The sequence below is a fragment of the Drosophila pseudoobscura genome, chromosome X (genome assembly GCF_009870125.1).
Source record: "Drosophila pseudoobscura strain MV-25-SWS-2005 chromosome X, UCI_Dpse_MV25, whole genome shotgun sequence".
NCBI lineage: Eukaryota > Metazoa > Arthropoda > Insecta > Diptera > Drosophilidae > Drosophila > Drosophila pseudoobscura.
In genome coordinates this window covers 39,422,734-39,441,312 of record NC_046683.1, presented here as the reverse complement: position 1 = coordinate 39,441,312, position 18,579 = coordinate 39,422,734, and the positions used below count along the sequence as shown (strand labels likewise).

The following is an 18,579-nucleotide window of genomic DNA, read 5'->3' as shown; positions in this document are numbered from 1 at the left end:
AATTTGCACGGCCTTACTGTTTCTAACAGCCCTCATCAACTTTTCTCGTCCACTTACGTATTTCAAGTCTTGAAATGGATTTGATTCACTTTTATACCTCTTAAGTTTTACTCTTAGCTTTCGCTGTTTATCAGTAAGCTTCACTTTAGTCAATGCTGATTTTTTTGATGCTTGAGTGTCTAAAAATGAGGTATCCTCAACTTTACGCTTATTAGGTTTTGAGTTGAAAGATTTTTCGGTCAGAAAATCTTCATCATCGATGTCGTTAGGTAAATCAGAGAACTCATTTGTGATAGAGAGTTCCTTTTTTGAGGACTCATTATTTTTATTGTTAAGAATGGAAGTGTTAGGTTTTACATCTAACCAAACTGACTCGTCTTGGGTTTGTATTCCAATGCTTTGAGGTGATGAAAGTCGTTTGTTCTGCGTAGTTCGTATATCCATTGTCTTATTTCTTTTTTTATTTTGATAGTAACACAATTCTTGACGTATTTTAATCCATTTATTAAAGTCGCTAGTTTTTTTATCATTTAAAATAGGCAAAAACGTTATATTTATTAAATCGTTTTTCTGGGCATTATTTACCAATTTTTGATATGCATTCGGATGCATTAAAATAACTTTGGTTAATTGATGCTTATTTTTAAGCATTGTTCAATATTTTTCCAAAAATCCCCGAAAGCAATGAACTTATTAAAACAGGTAAAAATCCTCCTTTTTGGATGAGAACTTTTCTCTTAGAATTTATTGACCGTTTTGGACATGAAATAAGACGTAATGCATTTTTATACTTTTTTAGAGCATATAGTTGCTTTTTTGATATCTTATGATTTCCTCGCAGAGTATTCAACACTATCTCCACTAATGCTTTTACTAACTCAATGTCACAATTACTTATAATTGCATTTCGAAGTTTATTATTTGCCCTTTTGAGCACATACAATAAATGTTTGTTCGCTTTCAGTCGATTTAGATTCTTTTTGTAAACCATTTTCATCTGAAAAGCAAACTGTATACTCAGAATTAAAAATATGTGTACGAAATCTAAGGAGATCATTTATTCCCTGAGTAAGATCAATAAGTAAATAACCATGTGGTTCATCTGTCACCTCCTTATATATTCTGAAGAGCTCCTGAGAATTTTCAGGATAAATTTGTCTTGCTAAGCATTGAAATTGTAGCTTATCCCTAGGATTTTTGAACGCAACGATGTATTTTGTGTTTAGTGAAATATCTCGAGTATGTGATGATTTATGAAATATATTTTGTGTAACCACTATTACGGATAAATTCCTGTGGTGTGATCCTTTTGTAAATAGCTCACAGACATTTTTATTAAATGCACCCATCATTAAGTCATCTAGTATTAAAAGAATAGGCTCATGATTTTCATTTTCAATTGTTTCGGGAACTCCTTTATAGTATTCGATGGTATTAAAATTTGGCTTAGCATGCTCCTCTCCATAACACCAAATTATTCGATTAATTGAAATGCTCAGCAAATCATTTCTTTTGTTTATTAAATTTTCTAAAAACGTTGTCTTACCAGATCCTGAAGGACCGCAAATAAGCATTGTAAAAGGATGTATAAATTGCTTAAACATTTTTGGGCTATGTTTTATTTATTAATATTTTATAAATGTTTATAAATGCGCTTTTTGGGGCAGTTTTTTTCTAAGTGAGTATCAGAGCCGCAATAATTACAATAAACAACTTGTGTGTATCCGCTTTTGTGAGGATCCTTTTCAAACAAACGCTTAAATGAATCCATTTTAAACAACTAGTTACTACAAGTGCTGAATATAAACTGAAAATCTAAACATATGAGTCACCATTACAGTAGATAGCGTAGTTAGAATTTTCCAAGATAACAAATAGCTTAAATAAATTATTTAGAGCACATCTAAGAGGAATTTTTTTGTGGATTCTACAGTTTGTAAAAAAATTTGGATAAAATGTGAGACTTTTTCCAATATCGATATCAATAATATTATTTGTTAAATACTTAGATAAAAACTTTTTTTTAATTTCACCACGTACAATAACGGTGCTAAATCTATTTAGTGGTGAAAGTATTTCACCTAAACTTAAATATGATATTTCACCATCTGACCATTCCAATCCATTTATGGTTTGACGATTAATATTTTGTTGTTTAATCATTTCATTATCCAATTCATTCAGATGATATGGTGGTTTGAAATGAAAGAAGTTTGGTGTTACTGTTCCGGTTTGCATAAACGCCAATTCCTTAATAAAAAGTTGTTTATTATTTCCAAAGACATATTGAAAATCAACTATAACGCTTGAATTCCTGTCGATTGTGTTCATGTTGGTTTGAGATTTTGTAAGAAACTGAATGAGTTGTTGATGCCTATCTCCTTTATATACAGCTCAATTTAGTAAGAGTTCTTAGTTTTACAAAAGCATTCAACCCAAATGGACACGCTTCAATCAAAAAGAATTAGGTCCACTAGAAAGAAGCAGGATCACGAAGTCATTTTCGGTCTCGAATATTATGTAGTACATAATTTAAAACTTAAATGCGGTTTTTCAACTACAAGAAAATTCACTCCAATGATATGGATGCAGCAAAGCAAAAACAATTTCGTTGGTTTAGATAAAGATGAATGGATGCAATTGGTTACATACAAAGAGTATATCCAATTGAAACTTGATCAGTATGATTTTTTGATGCCTGATACAATTATAGACCATCCATTATTACCCACAATTAAGTGTAATTTTAGATTTCGAAAATCAGATAAGCAGTATGTGTTTATAATAAATCAGTTTGGAAATAAAATTGAATTTGATAGTGAGTCCTGGAGATCGTTTTTAAGATTAGGCATTTTTTTTACCACATTTTTATGTTGGAATACGATACTTAAGCAACAAATTATATACCTCTACTATAATAATATTATTCCTAAGTGTGCAGCCTTACAAAAATTTGATGTTCAACTAGCTGATTTAGACGGTACTTATGATAGAAATGTGCAAATAGATTTAACCCGTTTATGCTTTGAAATTTCCAAAAAAATGTGTAATCAAATAAAACGCGATGTTCTTGAGTATAAGCAAACACTTTTAAATAAGCAATCATCCCAACATAACAATAGAAAATAAAAAATTATATTAAAAATGAGTAAGCAACAAGTTGTTAATGAAATACATAAGCCTGCTAGAAGAAATTTTATTCGTCGTAAATTCGTACAAAAGGGAATTAATGACACGTGGCAAATCGATTTAGTTGAAATGATACCCTTTTATAAGGAAAACAAAGGATATAGGTACTTGCTGACAGTAATTGACACGTTCTCGAAGTTTGCATATGCAGTTCCCGTTAAGTCTAAAACAGCTTTAGATGTTTTATCAGCATTGAAGAAAATATTAAAAATATCTAAACATAAACCTAAAAATATTCAATCTGATCAAGGAAAGGAGTTTTTTAATGTAGCCTTCGGAGAGTTAATGAAAAAGAATAACATTAACCATTACCATACATATACACACCTTAAAGCATCTATTTGTGAACGTTTTAATAGAACATTAAAAAATCGTATGTGGAAAATCTTTAGTATGCAGGGTAATCATACGTGGATTTATATCTTGCATGACTTACTAAAAGATTATAATAATTCATATCACCGTACTATAAAAATGAGGCCTATAGATGTAAACAAACAAAATGAAGAGTTTATTTTGAAAACAGCTTATAATATTTGTAAGGTATTTCCTAAACACAAGTTTTCCATTGGTGATCCTGTTAGAATAAGTAAATATAAAGGTATTTTTACAAAGGGCTATGATCCAAACTGGACAGCCGAAGTTTTTAAAATTTTAAAAGTAAAGTCTACTAATCCTGTAACATATGAGCTGGAGGACTATAAGGGGGAAATGATCAAAGGCTCATTTTATGATCAAGAACTCCAAAAAGTTAAAGATGAAAATGCTTTCTTAGTGGAAAAAATACTTAGAAGGAAAAAAGAACAAGTTTTTGTTAAATGGTTAGGTTTCGATGAAACACACAATTCATGGATAGATAAAAAGAGTATATTAAAATAATTAAGCACGCAAAATATTTATCAGATTTAATTTATTTTTGTGTATTTTTTTACATTGAAATATAGTTTTAATTATACACAAATTAAAAATAATAATAATATAATGTTAAATTTACTTATACCATATTTTGTGTATTATTACTAGCACCTAAAATATTTTTAATTTCATAGTGATTATGAGCTAATGTTGAAATATTATCAGGTAATATAAATCTTTTGTCATCCTTATAATTTAGACTTATCTTATTTACAATTTCAGTATAAATTTTATGACCTCTACTTCTAATAACTCTCTGTTGTCCATAATAAGTTTTTTTATGTTTAATGCATTCAATATAATGAGTATGAGTTAATCGTTTAACTACTGACTTTTTTACGCCTTTAACCTTTTTTACGTTATAGTCAGTGTTATCATCTTTAGCAATTAAATATGAGTATGCTTTCGCTTTTAATCCTGCAAACGACGTCATTATTTTTCCTGCATTTTCGTCTTTCATTAATCCAAGCTCTTTGTTATTAGCGAGATTGATACCGAATCTGTTTGAGGCTAGGTAATTGGATGTATCAAAGCGATTAGGATTGAATTTAATTAAATCATAAAAATCTTCTTCTGATGATATAATAAATGAATCTGTATCCATATAGAGTATTTTTGATGATGGACATTTTACAGAATGAAAATTATAGAAATAGTCATACATTAACCATTTTGAAAGTTCTAGTACACTAACTCCAATGTATATGGGCTTATCATAAAAAATTCGGGACTTAGTTGATTCAATGGCAGCCAAATTATCTCCAAAGATTTCAACACTGTGGAAATTATGTCTTGCTATGCGTTGTCTAAACCCTGCTGAGTTTTGTCTTGACTCATAATGCTTAACTAATGCAACCTCACGACGTTTTTCTACATTCTCCATTGTTTTACCGTAAACGGCATTAACCATTAATTTGTAAAAGTTTATCTCAAAGTCATTGCTAGCTAATTTTCTAAGAGATGTATTGAGGTCAATATATGGTTTCAGCCAACAGGACTGATTAAATGATAAAACTCTAGATATTTTTTCTAAAATCATACCTTGCTCTATACATAACTGTAGCTGCTTCAAATGAATTATATAGTTCTTTTTATCACTTAAGTCAGCTATTAGTTTTGTCTGCTTTCCTCCTGGTGGAATCTTATTTTCGGGGCAAAAAGGTAAACTATTATGCTTATTATGAATATCATCAGGATATCGCAAATCTACTTCTAAAATATATCCAACATCACTAGATGCCGATATGCTAAGAACGTTGAAAGATGAAATTTCATCGTTACTTAGAAATTTAAAATTAGAAAATGGAAGGGGTTGACTCATAGCCCATCCATATAAGTTGTTGGCGTCAATATATGAAAGGAAATTTATGGGTTCGTTAGGCTTAAATTTATTATTTAAATATTTGTTATTTGCTGTTGCAATCCGTTGAGTGCATTGAGTCAATCCTCCACGAACAGCAGTTTTTAAAAAATTATAAATGTCAGGATCACTAACAAGTTCTAATTCTACTCTTGTGTATTTTAACATTGCATCCCATGAAACTGAAGGAGCAGTAACATAATTAATGGGGTCTAACCTGTACACTCGGGAACAAAGACTCCTAAAATTCTCAAATACATCAGCAAGAATTAAAACATCGCTTTCCAAATATAATTTTAAATAATCTCTAATAGATTTGCAATTAAATGCGTTCCAAACCTTCTGGGCAAAGTTGTAGTCTTCAACACTACATTCCTCATCATTCAGTGAATTATAAAAATTATCTCGCGAAGGAAGCAGGGATTCATCAAATTTTTCAAAACTATCCAAATAATCATAGGGAAATACTCCCTTTCGTCGTAGCATATCAAATTTTTCACCTTGATATTTACTTCTCAAAATTTTAAAATTCGCTATGTTCATATAACTAGCGAGTTTTTCTAAGCTTGAATTTAAAAATCTATTTGAATCTATATATCTAATTTTATATTGATGAAGATAAGATTCATCGAGCTTACAAATTTGAGTTAACGCAATATATAACTCTTTATTGCAAGGAATGGGTCTTAGTTCATCTTTTATTGACGTAACAAATAAATGTATATCATAACGAGATAAGTTATGAAAAACTACCGGGAAAAAGGGATCGCTTAATCTAAATGTCTGTTTACACAGCTTATGAATAGGACCTACATATTGTCCTGTAAACTGATCAAAGAATTTTTCTCGATCATCATCAGAAATTTGTTTCTCGCAGGCATAGCATTCACCGTGTTCCTGGTAATCCTCTTCCCAAATGTTAAACTGATAGATTGGTTTTTTATAAGACTTCCAGTACTTCTCATAAAGTCCATCGGTTTTCATCCTAAGTGCTTGACAAAATTTTTGGATACAATCCGGTCCTGAAATAACGAAATCATAATGTTTATGAGTTTATTGCCTTTGCTGGAATGTTAAAATATTTACCTTCGTATGTCCACATCTCATTTAGATGTTCATTGTATTTATGTACAATATAAAATGATGCTGCACATGCTGTATGCCTCTGTGCCATAGTAGTTGATGATTTTGATGGATCATTAAGATTTATATCGTAATTTTCCAAAACTGCTTCGATGTCAGCATAAATTACTACTGGTGGAGATAGTTTTTTAGAAAAACTTTTGAATACAGTTTTGGTATTAGGTTCAGGATACAAAGCAGCAACTTTTCCACACTCTTTAGTGTCATGTATAGTATTTGTTGTACTATAAAATTGCAAGCAGTTCTCGCAAAAATATGCCGTATTATGGGATTTACTATGTTGTGAATAACATAATTTTCTCATGCACGTTATATATGCATAATGCATCATTTGCATATTATCACTATTAATTCCAAGCAAGTTTATGTGGTGAGTCCGAATTTTCTTAGTCCTCACTGTGGGTCCCACAACGTTTTTTCCATTCTCATCGACTTCATAAACATTGATGCTAAAATCCTCATTTGCTGATTCGAATCGCTTGATTCCTTTGCTTGTTATTGGAAACTCAATTCCGGAAAAATTTAATCTTACTCCTTCATAATAAATGATGTCTTGCCGTATGTTTCCGCATCGATAGGATGATGGTATTGTTAACTTATCTCGGGAAATTTTTTTTAATGCTGCTGTTTGATATAGTTTTAAGGTGTGTTCCATAGGCTAATGATGCTAAAACACACCACTTGAAACAAAAATCATCGTCATTTTTAACATTTATGAGTGCATTTCGTGACTTAATTTTTTTGGGAGCTTGGATAAACCTGTTTGCAGCGATATGCTCTAGTTTTATCATGGTAAGTTCAAAATATTTAAAACACTTTATTGCCCAACCTGAATCCTTCTCCTGGAATTCACTGCTGAGAGTTATCAAATTTTCTATTGTATCATTTAGATGATCATCAATCAGCTCGTTTTCATATATTGGGTTGTATGGCGTAATGAAATGCTTCATTGTTTCTGTTAAGCTTTCATCATCAGTGTTTTTAACGTATAATCCATATACTTTTAAATTGTATTTTATGGATCTGTACTCACTCATGCAGTGACGCAATAAATTGATAATATCATTTTTGCAATCATAAAAAAACTCTTTTAAATCAATCTGTTCACTTTTATTTGAGTGAACACGATATGATTTTAAAGGAAATCGCGACTCCGTTGAAATTAAAATAACGTTTTCATTTTCCTCTAGTTGAGCTGCTCTTGCATTCTTATGTTTGTCCGACATCATATGGCGTCTTTCCCTAGACGAAGGGTAACTTTCACCGCAAATTGAACAGTCAATAATCCTTAGGTCCATCGGAGTATCCAATCGAGGCCGTTTTGAAGCTCCTGACGTTGAAGGACCTTGAAGATCACTTGAATTAGATCCTTTGCTCATAAGAATCTCAAAAGCATTCCTAGGTCCCAAGCATGCTTCATAATGACTATCAAACTCTATTAAGTCGATGGACTTAGAGCAAAGGTCACACACTACATTATTACGCAAATCAGAGCATCTCTCATAATGAGATTGAAACTCTGAAAAGTCAACGGACTTATCACACATGTTGCACTGAACTTTTGATGCCATTTTAAGTTTTATTTATTTATTTTTTTTTTTTTTGTATCGAACTAACCACTTTCACTATTGAAACAGGACTAAGGGTTTCCTTTTTAAATGGTATCTTTTTAGGCCCCTCCCAAACACCTTCTTAATCTTTTATATCCAAAACAACAGTACCTGTTCACAAACCTGTTTCAAACGATCCCTACTGGGTCAATCTAATAATATGAGGGAAAGGTTACAACCTCTATTCTACCTGAAATCCACTTATTCTTTTTGTGTAATCCTCACGTGGAAGAAACCTGTTTCAAACGAATCCTATGATTCTCTTGTAATAAGAGGAAGTGAAATTCAACCAATCAAAAGTAAAACAGAAACATTTAAAATAAATAGTGGTTAAATGTGTTATATTTATTATATATGTACATATGTATATATTATTTTTAGAAAAATACATAAAATATTCTTATTATATAAATATGTATTCGTATTATTAAAATTTCGCCTCAGCTAATTTTACCGCAGCAATTAAGTCATCATCATCTTCGTCCCGAAGTAGTTCCTGGAGTTGAGATCTTTTATCATCATCCTGATTATCTACTAAATCGAAAATGTTGTCATCATCCGGGAAAATGTATGCTGGATTATCATTATTAGACGTTGCATTCCTTGGGTCATCGTCGTCATCATCCCATTTAATGTCACTTAACCAGGTCAAGTTGCTCTCGAGATAGGTTTGAGTCTTAATCCCAAAAATCAAGGACAGGTCTACGGAGCTCGGCTGAGAGTCCAGATTTATGGTTGATTCCGGTTGGGAATCGATAAAAATGATTTCAAGGTCATCCATCGTTGTTGAAAGATTACTAGTTTATGTCCTAGCTGTTAGCTGTGAGTAGTTATTATATAGGCACTTTGCTATGGGACAGTGGTAGGTACACAAAGGAGGAATATAAATTATAGAGAAAGTAGAAAGGTTCAAGGGCATCGAAACCGTTTTTCAGGAAACACTTAAAAAATACCTCTAAACTATCACATTAGATTCATTGCAAAGGGATGACCTACCTGTTTGAGGGTTGTTTGAATCGCAACACGGGACCAATCGTAAAAACAGGTTCATTGACAGTAAGTGGGAGGAGAGAGAATATAAATGAGCGAAGGATCGATTTGAGAGGATTTTACATGGTTGAGAAACAGGATTAAGATCGAAGTTAGTTCACATTATCGCCGATAGGTGGCGCCACCAAGTAGTAAGGATACGGGACAGACGTATATTTACTCTAAGTAGCATTAATTAATTTTGATGTCTTCCTATTATAATTTTATTCTTTGCGTGCTCCTATATATATCTCCATTAATTTGTGTTCTCTTACCATTCAACCCTCTATACGGACATCTAGATACCCAGGTTTCCAACCTATGTTTTCTATAGGATGTAAATTTCAGAAACTTCACACATTTGTTTTCCCAATTCAATGTTTATAAAATATCCTATAAGTATTTATTTAACTTGACCAGTTAATAACATAGCAGAAATTGGTTCCCAATTCAATGTTAATAAAATATCTTATAAGTATTTATTTAACATGATCACGTAATAACATAGCAATATGATGCACACTTACATTCAACATGTTGCCAAGCTGCACATGCTTAAGCAAATGTTGCTGCAACATGTTGCGAATTTGGTAATTCAGTGTAAAAAGTCGCTGTCCCGTATCCTTACTACTTGGTGGCGCCACCTATCGGCGATAATGTGAACTAACTTCGATCTTAATCCTGTTTCTCAACCATGTAAAATCCTCTCAAATCGATCCTTCGCTCATTTATATTCTCTCTCCTCCCACTTACTGTCAATGAACCTGTTTTTACGATTGGTCCCGTGTTGCGATTCAAACAACCCTCAAACAGGTAGGTCATCCCTTTGCAATGAATCTAATGTGATAGTTTAGAGGTATTTTTTAAGTGTTTCCTGAAAAACGGTTTCGATGCCCTTGAACCTTTCTACTTTCTCTATAATTTATATTCCTCCTTTGTGTACCTACCACTGTCCCATAGCAAAGTGCCTATATAATAACTACTGCCCAACTTTTCCCTCAGCCTAAGGACTTTTTCTACTCCTCAATCCATTCCCAAAAGTTGTGCCCAAAGAAAAACCAACAAAATGCTATAGGCTGCCGACTGGCCGGCCTTTAATCCGAGCCCCAAACTCCCAATCCCCCTAGAACTGATCGGGAATGCAGCGGTCGGATCCGGAGGGAGCGCTAAAGACCTGGTCATAGCGCTCCAGGGTCTCGAAGGAGGCGCGCTTCCCGCGAGCGGGCGGACGGATGCAGGTGGGGACGGGCAGGTGCTTCGAAGGCGGCAGATTGGGCCTCGGAGCGCGCACCAGTCGCTTGGAGAGGCTTCCCAGGCTCCCGAGGCTGAGGCGGAGCTCCTCCTTCTCCCGCAGCATTTCCTGGTGCAACTGCTCGTCGAGATCGTATGCCTCCATGTCGTCCACCTGCATGCTCCGCCGATGGCTGTTCCCCATGCTGTCCGGCGTCTCAGGCACTGTCTCCGGCTCTGTCTCTGTCTCTGTCTGCGGCTTGATGCAGGCGAACAAGTCGCCCAGATTGGAGCACATTCTGGTTTCTCTGATGTCGGCAGCACACGATGCTGCTCTGACGAGTGCCGCCTATGTTTTATAGAGGCACTGGTCAACGGCTGTCTGACTGAGCTGACTCAGTGACATTCCTATGCAAAGCAGCTGTTTCCGAGCCAGGCACTGAGGCAGCTTCTCCTCCGACGATTGCAGACCAGATTCGTACAGCAAGTGGACATATTCCAGACGATCTCTGTAAGAAAACAGCGAAGACTGTCGCCGTCGTGTCCGCCCCTTCGGGCTCTCGGAAGCTCTGGATAAGTGTAACTTTTGCTTGGTCTAGTCGTATTTCTTTAACAGACGCATCGATGGTAGAGCAGTGCAATTCTATGGGATATTGTGGGATAATATAAGAGTATGTAATGGAATCGTCTTCTGTGGAAGTTTTTCAGAGCCAAGAGACAGAGGATAAGTACGCAAGGAAATAAGAAGATAAGGAAATAAGAAATAAAATGTGAGTATGAGGGGACCAGGGAGAAATGGATTAGTTATTCTCTGTGTTCCTCTGTTACCTTCTTCCTGTAGCGTCCAATTCTAATGGGAAAAGGCACTTAAAGGTTAAGGCAACCATCCCTTCTGACACTTCCGTTTCCGCTCTCCTCTTTCTGCAGTGCGGGGAGTGAGGGCGGGCTGGGGCTGCTTCATATTTTGCACAACAATTTGATAGCCATCAATCAATTGAGTACCCCGGCTCCTCCCCCTCCTGTCCCCGTTGAGTGGCCACTTGAATGGCATAAAAAGCGGAAATTAATGCACTTAAGGCATTCAAAATCGAATCTTTGAGCGGCCGACGGTTGACGTGGGGATTGGGAGTGGTAGTGGTGGTGGAGGTGGTGGAGGTGGTGGAGGTGGTGGAGGTGGTGGTGGAGGTGGTGGTGGTAGTGGGAGTGAGGGAGTCCCCTTTTGTGTGCTTTGCAGCGGAATCAAGTGGCAGAGTCTATCCATTTATCCATCTGGCTTTTTGCTTTGGGGCCACTTGGCTGATTAATTGGCATGGAAACGTTACATCCCCCTCAAGCGGTAATGGTGATCCTTATAGGGCGCGTGCCTCCTTTCTCGGGCCTCCTGTTTACGGCCCGAGAGCCATTGAGCGCTTAAAAGCGCAGGATTAGCGTATCCTTCGAGGTGGGAGGGAAGAGCATGGGGTGCTTATGATGATGGGCAAGTGCTTTCGGGCAGGTGTTTCCTCCCATGAATTTCCATTAATTCGTTGTCTCGAGGATCCTCGCATTATCCTTATTAGCCGCAAATTGTGTGCCATTTCCCCATGATTGAGTCGTCCACTGATTGATGGATGTCCAGCATGGGATTGGGGAGGTCAACAGCTCTCCCCGGGATTGTCTGGAGGGGATGAATGGGGGGTCCTTTCCACTTTTGAACAGCCAAAATCCCGAAAAGGGACAACCGGCGCCATCTGTCGGCTCTTAAAGCGTATTCAACACGGGAAATTTTCACAGATACGGGGAAATTCGTGCTGTAGTTGGTGTGTGTATCAGCTAAGAGTTGTGCATCAAATTTTCACTGGTTTGTGTCTTGACTGAATTTGTGGATTGCATGTAGACAGAGCATAAGTATATCCATGCTCGGGTTTTCGAAAACTTATCCTATTACGAAATGTGCGTGCCCCGGCCTTCGCACCTTTTTGCTATCAATACTGTTTCATTACCAATTTGTTTTGCGATAAAAGCAGCAATTCGTCATTTTATGTTGGTTTCGTACAGTAAAATTGGAGGTGTTATTAGAAATAATGTATTAAACACATAAAGTTATATGAGAAAAATTTTCCATTCCATTGCATATATTTTATGTTATTTATCGCGCATAAACTTTTTTATTTACATACATACATATGTATGTGCTTTGTGCGATTCATTTTTGAAATAGAAACTCATTAGATACCGTGTGGACTTGGTTAATGTATTGGCTAAGCTCTGTGGATGATGGTTAGTTGCGCAAGTAGTTAGTAGTTAAGACGTGGATTGCATGTAGTACATGTGTTAACAGCGTAGAATCCACGAAGAATCCACTTTAAAAGGGGGTTTCCTTGCATTGTCGGGGGTTTTATGGTCTGGAAACTATCTAAATGCCATCTAGAGTCTCGTAAATTTATCTATGTAAAAGATAAGATAAATGTTAAACCATGTATATATCTCATAATTGCCTGTAAAAATACCCATTTTCCCCGTTGAACATTTTCTAATCTCTGCTGCAGCATAAGGATCCGCATGTGGCGGGTTATTTTCACATGATTTCCGATTTTTAAGCACCCATATACCCATACCCATCCAGACCCTTCCCCGCCACCCGCTACAATGAGATTTAACCAACTTTCTCCTCATTTTTGCAGTTAACGGAGCTGGAGCAGCGCGTCATCGAAGCGGAAGAACGCGCCGAGGAAGCTGAAGATAAGGTAAGCCATTAAATGACTGACAGTACAGCACCCTACCCTCAAAGCAGCCCTTGTCCCCTCAGAGGGGTTAGTGGGTATGCGGAAGGTTTGGCAAATTAAAACAGGGATAACAGACATTACGGGAGAGTTGAGGAGAGAAGAGCGTGTCCTCGACGAGGGAGTCGAGTCGTCTGCATCATTAGAAGGCAGTTTAAAGCATTTTTCCAGCATTACCATGACAATGCCTCATCTGATGGGCTGATGGGCTGATGGGCTGCTGGGCTGCTGGGAGGATGGGAAATATAATAAGAGGGTGAGGGGGTGGTATCCACACTCGGAGTGGGGTGTGTGGGGTGCATTTAAAGCGAGTGATGCGTTGCGGTGGATGCTTTCTGGCAGCTGTGGCCAAAAACATTTGCCATTTGCCGGACCCCCAGACGAAGGCCGAAACAAGGCGAAAAGTTGTCACCCGCAGAGACAGAAGAGAGGGGCAGACAGACAAGGAGGGGTACTGCGTGGAGGGTGCGGGGATAGAGGGTATACAAAACATAAATCGACTTCCGTTCCGGGAATCACCCAAACGCACATTAATGCAACACTGCGTAGCGCCATAGCCCCACACTCGCTTGGAGCATGGAGTTCGTGCGGTTGCAAGCGATGCGGAGCTTTAGTCCTCTCCTCCCTCCTCCCTCCTCCACATACATCAGCGGCAGCGGCAGCAGCAGCAGCAGCAGCAGCAGACCAGCAGAAAACTACCCCCGAAATGGGGACCAAGGACACATGTAGCTGCTCCTCCTCCGACCGCCCGTTCTCCAGTCTCTCTGGCAATATCAAATGCGCATTGTTTGCATTAACAAGTCCCCGGAGGCTTTTGGCTTTTACCTAACGCGCAACACCCCGAAAAACAAGCGAAATGCAAATATTTGCACCCCCGCACAACACACAGGAAATCCCCGAAGAGTGGGGTTATCTCTGGCAAAGGGACTGCTACCGCTTTCCCGATCCCTGGGCTTGAGACTGGGCTTTCTATTGCCGCCGCGCGTGTTGTTCAAAGACCAAACAGACCAAACCCCAGCAGATCCAGGAGTCCCAGTCGCAGTCGCAGTCCCACACGGCCAACCACTGTGACAAATTGAATTCTTGTTACTTTGTTTGCGCCGAGATTAGATTCCTGTGCAAACACGTGCCTCTGGATAGCGCCCAGCCAACCCCCAAAGGCAGGAACCAGGACCGGGACTGGGACCGGGACCGGGACCGGGACCGGGACCGAGGCTAAGACTCTACCCAGTGCTATGGTTCTGGTTCTGGTTCTGGTCCTGCGCAACCCTTTCGACGGTTCCCTGCTCTTTCAATGGTCCTGTTAACAGCTTCTCATTACTTATGCTTCAATTAGTCCTGAAAGGGCTTTAAAATTGGTTAGCCTCATTAGAACAATTACGAACGGGAGCAAAGGGTAAAGAGCATTCTTTCTTATTATATTATGAGTATTTTCGGGCACTTTCCAACTGAAAATCGGCAAAAGATACCCATTGTTCAGTTCCTAGATCCTGTGGATCTCCCGTAGGAGATCTGTGTCATAACAGAGGGGCCTCTGCAAGGCAGCTGAAATAATAGACTCATACGTTACACTTACATTTTCTGCACATGCGATCCTCTTTTCGCCTTGGTGGGATGGAGTGACATTGATCTTTTGCTAAGATCTAAAATATTGGGATGCGTCTGTTCCCATTTTTCCTATACTTTCTTTGCGACTAAGACTGCAATAGATAAATCTCTCGTGAAGAAGATTAACCATTAAATGTTTAATCTGCTATTTTGCGGAGATCTGGCAGGCTAGCAGATCTGGCCAGGACCACTTATCGGCTCTTGCACATAGTCCTTAAATGAAATATTATTTACTTCGAGGTTTAAATGTTCATCGCTTCTGGTGGTTCATTTCTTTGTATCCCATCCTTCAATCAGAGTCCAGCTCTAGTTTTTTGGGACTCTCACACATTTTTGAGTAAAACTTAAATTACAGTCGAGCTTCCATACAGCGAACCTCAAGGGGAATACGGAAAATTCGTAGTATAGAACGCCTTTTTGCAGAATATACCATTGCAGTGTTCTGGAAATAAATTAATAGGGAATACAGTCGGTATTTGATACGATTGCCAAATGTGTCCCCTGAAGAGAGCTTTCACACTTCTTTAACTTATTGTCTGTGAAATGTAAACTGGTAAAATTCCTCATTGGACGGCAATTGGAATACGAGCGCGATTCATTTATGTCGAGGAATATTTCGATTTGACAGTCCCTTAGTTTAATCCCAGTAAAGCCCCAGTCCATCCATCCAGACAAGGTCAGAGGATGCCCCATCATCCACAAACACTTAACGCCCCCACAGAATCCTTCGACACATCCTGTGCCTGTTCCTGGGGTGCTATTCCGGGGTTGTGCTCCCCAATTGGACTGCAACTCGAGCTTCCGGCTGGCGCCCGCCTCGCTTCCAGATATCGCATTAAGTATGCATTAAAGAGGGAAAATATAAACATGAGTGGAGCTCTTCGATATGCCCGAGCGCGGCCAATTAAGGGCCAAAAGGGGGACCACCTGAGGAGGGGGGCTATTCCATGGATTGAAAGGGGTAAGGGGCCTGCGAATGCCATCAGATCGGGCATTCGGCGGGCAGGGGAAAGGTCGCACATGTCGCGTGGCACAGTGTTGGAAAGTGCCAGAAGTAGTGTCAAAACAAAAGCAACAACAAGAAGGGAACGAGTCCAAGGAATGTGTAAGCCGAAAGGTGAGGCTGCTCATCGGAAACTATTTCACAGCGGGAATGCCTTACCTTCTGTGGGATATACCTTCTGAGAGCAGAGTTCAGCCATGAGGGTAGCAAAGCTTGACAGCTGAGAGGAATAGAGCGGAATACAGCGAGAGAGAGAGAGAGAGCGACGTGGAAGAGAGAGCATGCTGATGCATCCCTTTCTGCAAGAGAACTTTCATTTGGTGGGACAGCTGTCGGCCGTCGGTCGTCCGACGTCGGAAAACAACCCCCCAAAAAGGAGCAACAGAGGAAAAAACCCAAAAGCCAAGCCAGCCGAGCGAAAAGGTGAATGGAAAACAGAGATAGAGAGAGAGAGAGAGAGAGAGGCACAAAGAAGCATCGTAACAAAAGGCAGAGCGCGTTAAAAATTGTGCAAAAGAAGACTTGTAGCTGCGCGAGGCTGTCCCCTCGGTTTCGTTGTGTCGTCGTCGTCGTCGCCGTCGTCTTTCACTTTTTACGTTTCGATTTGGATTTGTTTAAACTTTAAACAAATTCCTTTCCTCGGACTCACCCTGGAATCCATCCCGCGTGGAAGCGAGTGCCAGAGTTGCCAACGCGGTGAAGTCATCATCCTGAACCTCAACCTCAACCATCCATTGCATTGCCCCAACGGCGAACCGTCGAACGGTGGAACGGGAAACGGAGGAACGGCGGAGTGGTGGAACGGTGTGGCACTGCCAAAAGGCGCGCGCGGTGTGTGGCCCACATAGTGCATAACATAACGGCATAGCGGAGCAAAAGCAGTGAAAAACTAAGGAAAAGCCCGCAAATTAAACAAAAAATTCAGGCCGATTCCAGTGCGAATAATATCTGTGGAGCGTGTGGTGCGAAGGGGGGGGGACGTGTGTGTCCTGGCGATGACAGGACATATCGGTAAACGTAGTAAATTATAGGACACATTTCGGGCGGCCATTCACATCCAGCTTTCTCTGTCTCTGTCTCTCTCTCTCTCTCTCTCTCTCTCTCTCTCTCCTATTCTCTTCCTCTGAAGAGAGCGCCACCCCCAGGCCACAGCGAGAGAGCAGCGCAGTTGTGCAGCTTGTGAGAGAGAGAGCGCAGCGCGCACATGTGTCAATGACAGCTGACTGGCGAAAGCAGTCGCAAAGGGGAGAAAAAAACACACACCAAGAGGAAGAGCATCGGAATCACGATGGGGAGAAGGAGAAGGACAGACAAAATACAATAAAGGAATAGGAAAAACTCGACCAAAGTTCCCAGTGTCTCGAAAATAATTACAGTATTCTTTAAGACGTTTAAAACCAAACGAAAGAGGACATTAAGACAACGAAGGAGGAGAAGCAGCGACACATATCAAAATAACAACAACAACAAACAGCAGCCCAACAACAGCAACAACAAACGTCCATTTACAACATCAGAGAAGGAGAAGCGACAAAAAGAGAAAGTGAAAGAAGAAGAAGAAAGAAGAAAGAAGAAAGGAGCAACTGGAGATCCCATTACATTGCCAGAGCATTGCCAGATCTCAATAGTTTTGGGGCAAAAGATCCATTTCCAGCATTGCCAGGCACCAATTGGAAGCGGAAGAAGGAATCCTCGAAAGTAACAGAACGAAGGAGCAGAAAGGAAGGAGAATGAAAGGAGACGCTGGAGGAACACTGAAGGAAAACCTTCTTCATATCTCACCTGCAAATACCACTCCAGCCAGCCCCATTTATTCCTGTTAAATTGTAAAAATTGGGAGAAGGTTTTCTGCAATGTGGCACTGCCATTGCCGCTTGGCCAAATGTCGCCGCTGTTGCGTCTGCTGTCGCCACAAACAAAGAAAATACCAGCCACAACGAATGCAGCAGCATCAACAGCAACAGCAGTAGCATTACCAGTGCAAGTACCAGTACCGGTAAACCCCATGAACGCTGTTCCAAAATCAACGAATCCGAAGATACAAACTGTAGAACAGAGTTACCAACAACAACGAAATCCCTCACCTGTATAAATGGATAACTATAGGAAAAAGGTAAGGCCATGCTGTACCGAGAATATTAGGGATCTAGATTATCGAAGAACGTTAGCCGGCCGATCAGCTTCCTCCATGATGCAGTGGCACATTCTTGGCTTTGCTATACTGCTATATATGAAAAGTAGAACTGTATAATCGGCATTCCGATCATAAGATCATTGTCGGTGGACCATAGCTGGACAAGAGAATCACTTTGGAATACGAAACGGCCGCCATATATCATTCGATTTCCCAGAAAATAGTCCACCAAAGCCGTTGTAATAAAATTGTTGTGATAATTTCCTTAGACTTCTTTGGCGACACTTTCCTCATAATACCCCCCTTAAAATGTACCAAATCCATTTCAAACCAAAACCAAATCTATAAAAAACTATGTTGATCTTTGAATTTATTTTCAAAGCATATCTGGGATTCTGTAGGGGGTCCCCCACACCATTCATCGCTACCTGTCCACGCATTGGGTTCTGTATTAGAATTTATATATATGTATTGTAGGTATTTTGTCTATAATTAGAGCTTCCTCCCACATCAAACGGAGGCATGAGATGGGATTGTAATTTATGAGCATACATATATTCATGATACATGATGCATTTCAAAATCGAACAATTTAT

General features: G+C 39.0%; 2 protein-coding genes across 12 annotated transcripts in view; one reads left to right on the top strand and one right to left on the bottom strand.

Annotated features, from left to right (window-relative positions):
• Positions 1–18,579, top strand: part of LOC6901139 (uncharacterized protein CG43867) — a 143,336-nt gene that overhangs the window by 101,720 nt on the left and 23,037 nt on the right. For 10 of the 11 annotated variants that reach the window (XM_015186888.2, XM_015186885.2, XM_015186890.2 and 7 more), the window contains one exon: positions 13,140–13,202. In XM_015186888.2, the coding sequence (XP_015042374.2) occupies positions 13,140–13,202 (63 nt within the window). Of the gene's footprint in view, positions 1–13,139; positions 13,203–16,309; positions 17,963–18,579 lie in introns of those variants that run through there. The other variant, XM_002134579.3, reaches the window with a different exon arrangement.
• On the bottom strand, positions 10,314–10,815 carry LOC4814408 (uncharacterized). The gene has a single exon (XM_001354449.4). It carries the CDS (start codon positions 10,772–10,774, stop codon positions 10,370–10,372), a length of 405 nt encoding a protein of 134 aa, XP_001354485.3. The 5' UTR covers positions 10,775–10,815; the 3' UTR covers positions 10,314–10,369.

Excerpts from the sequence above, each read along its gene's own strand:
- LOC4814408 (XM_001354449.4), bottom strand. The coding sequence starts at position 10,774 with ATGTGCTCCAATCTGGGCGACTTGTTCGCCTGCATCAAGCCGCAGACA.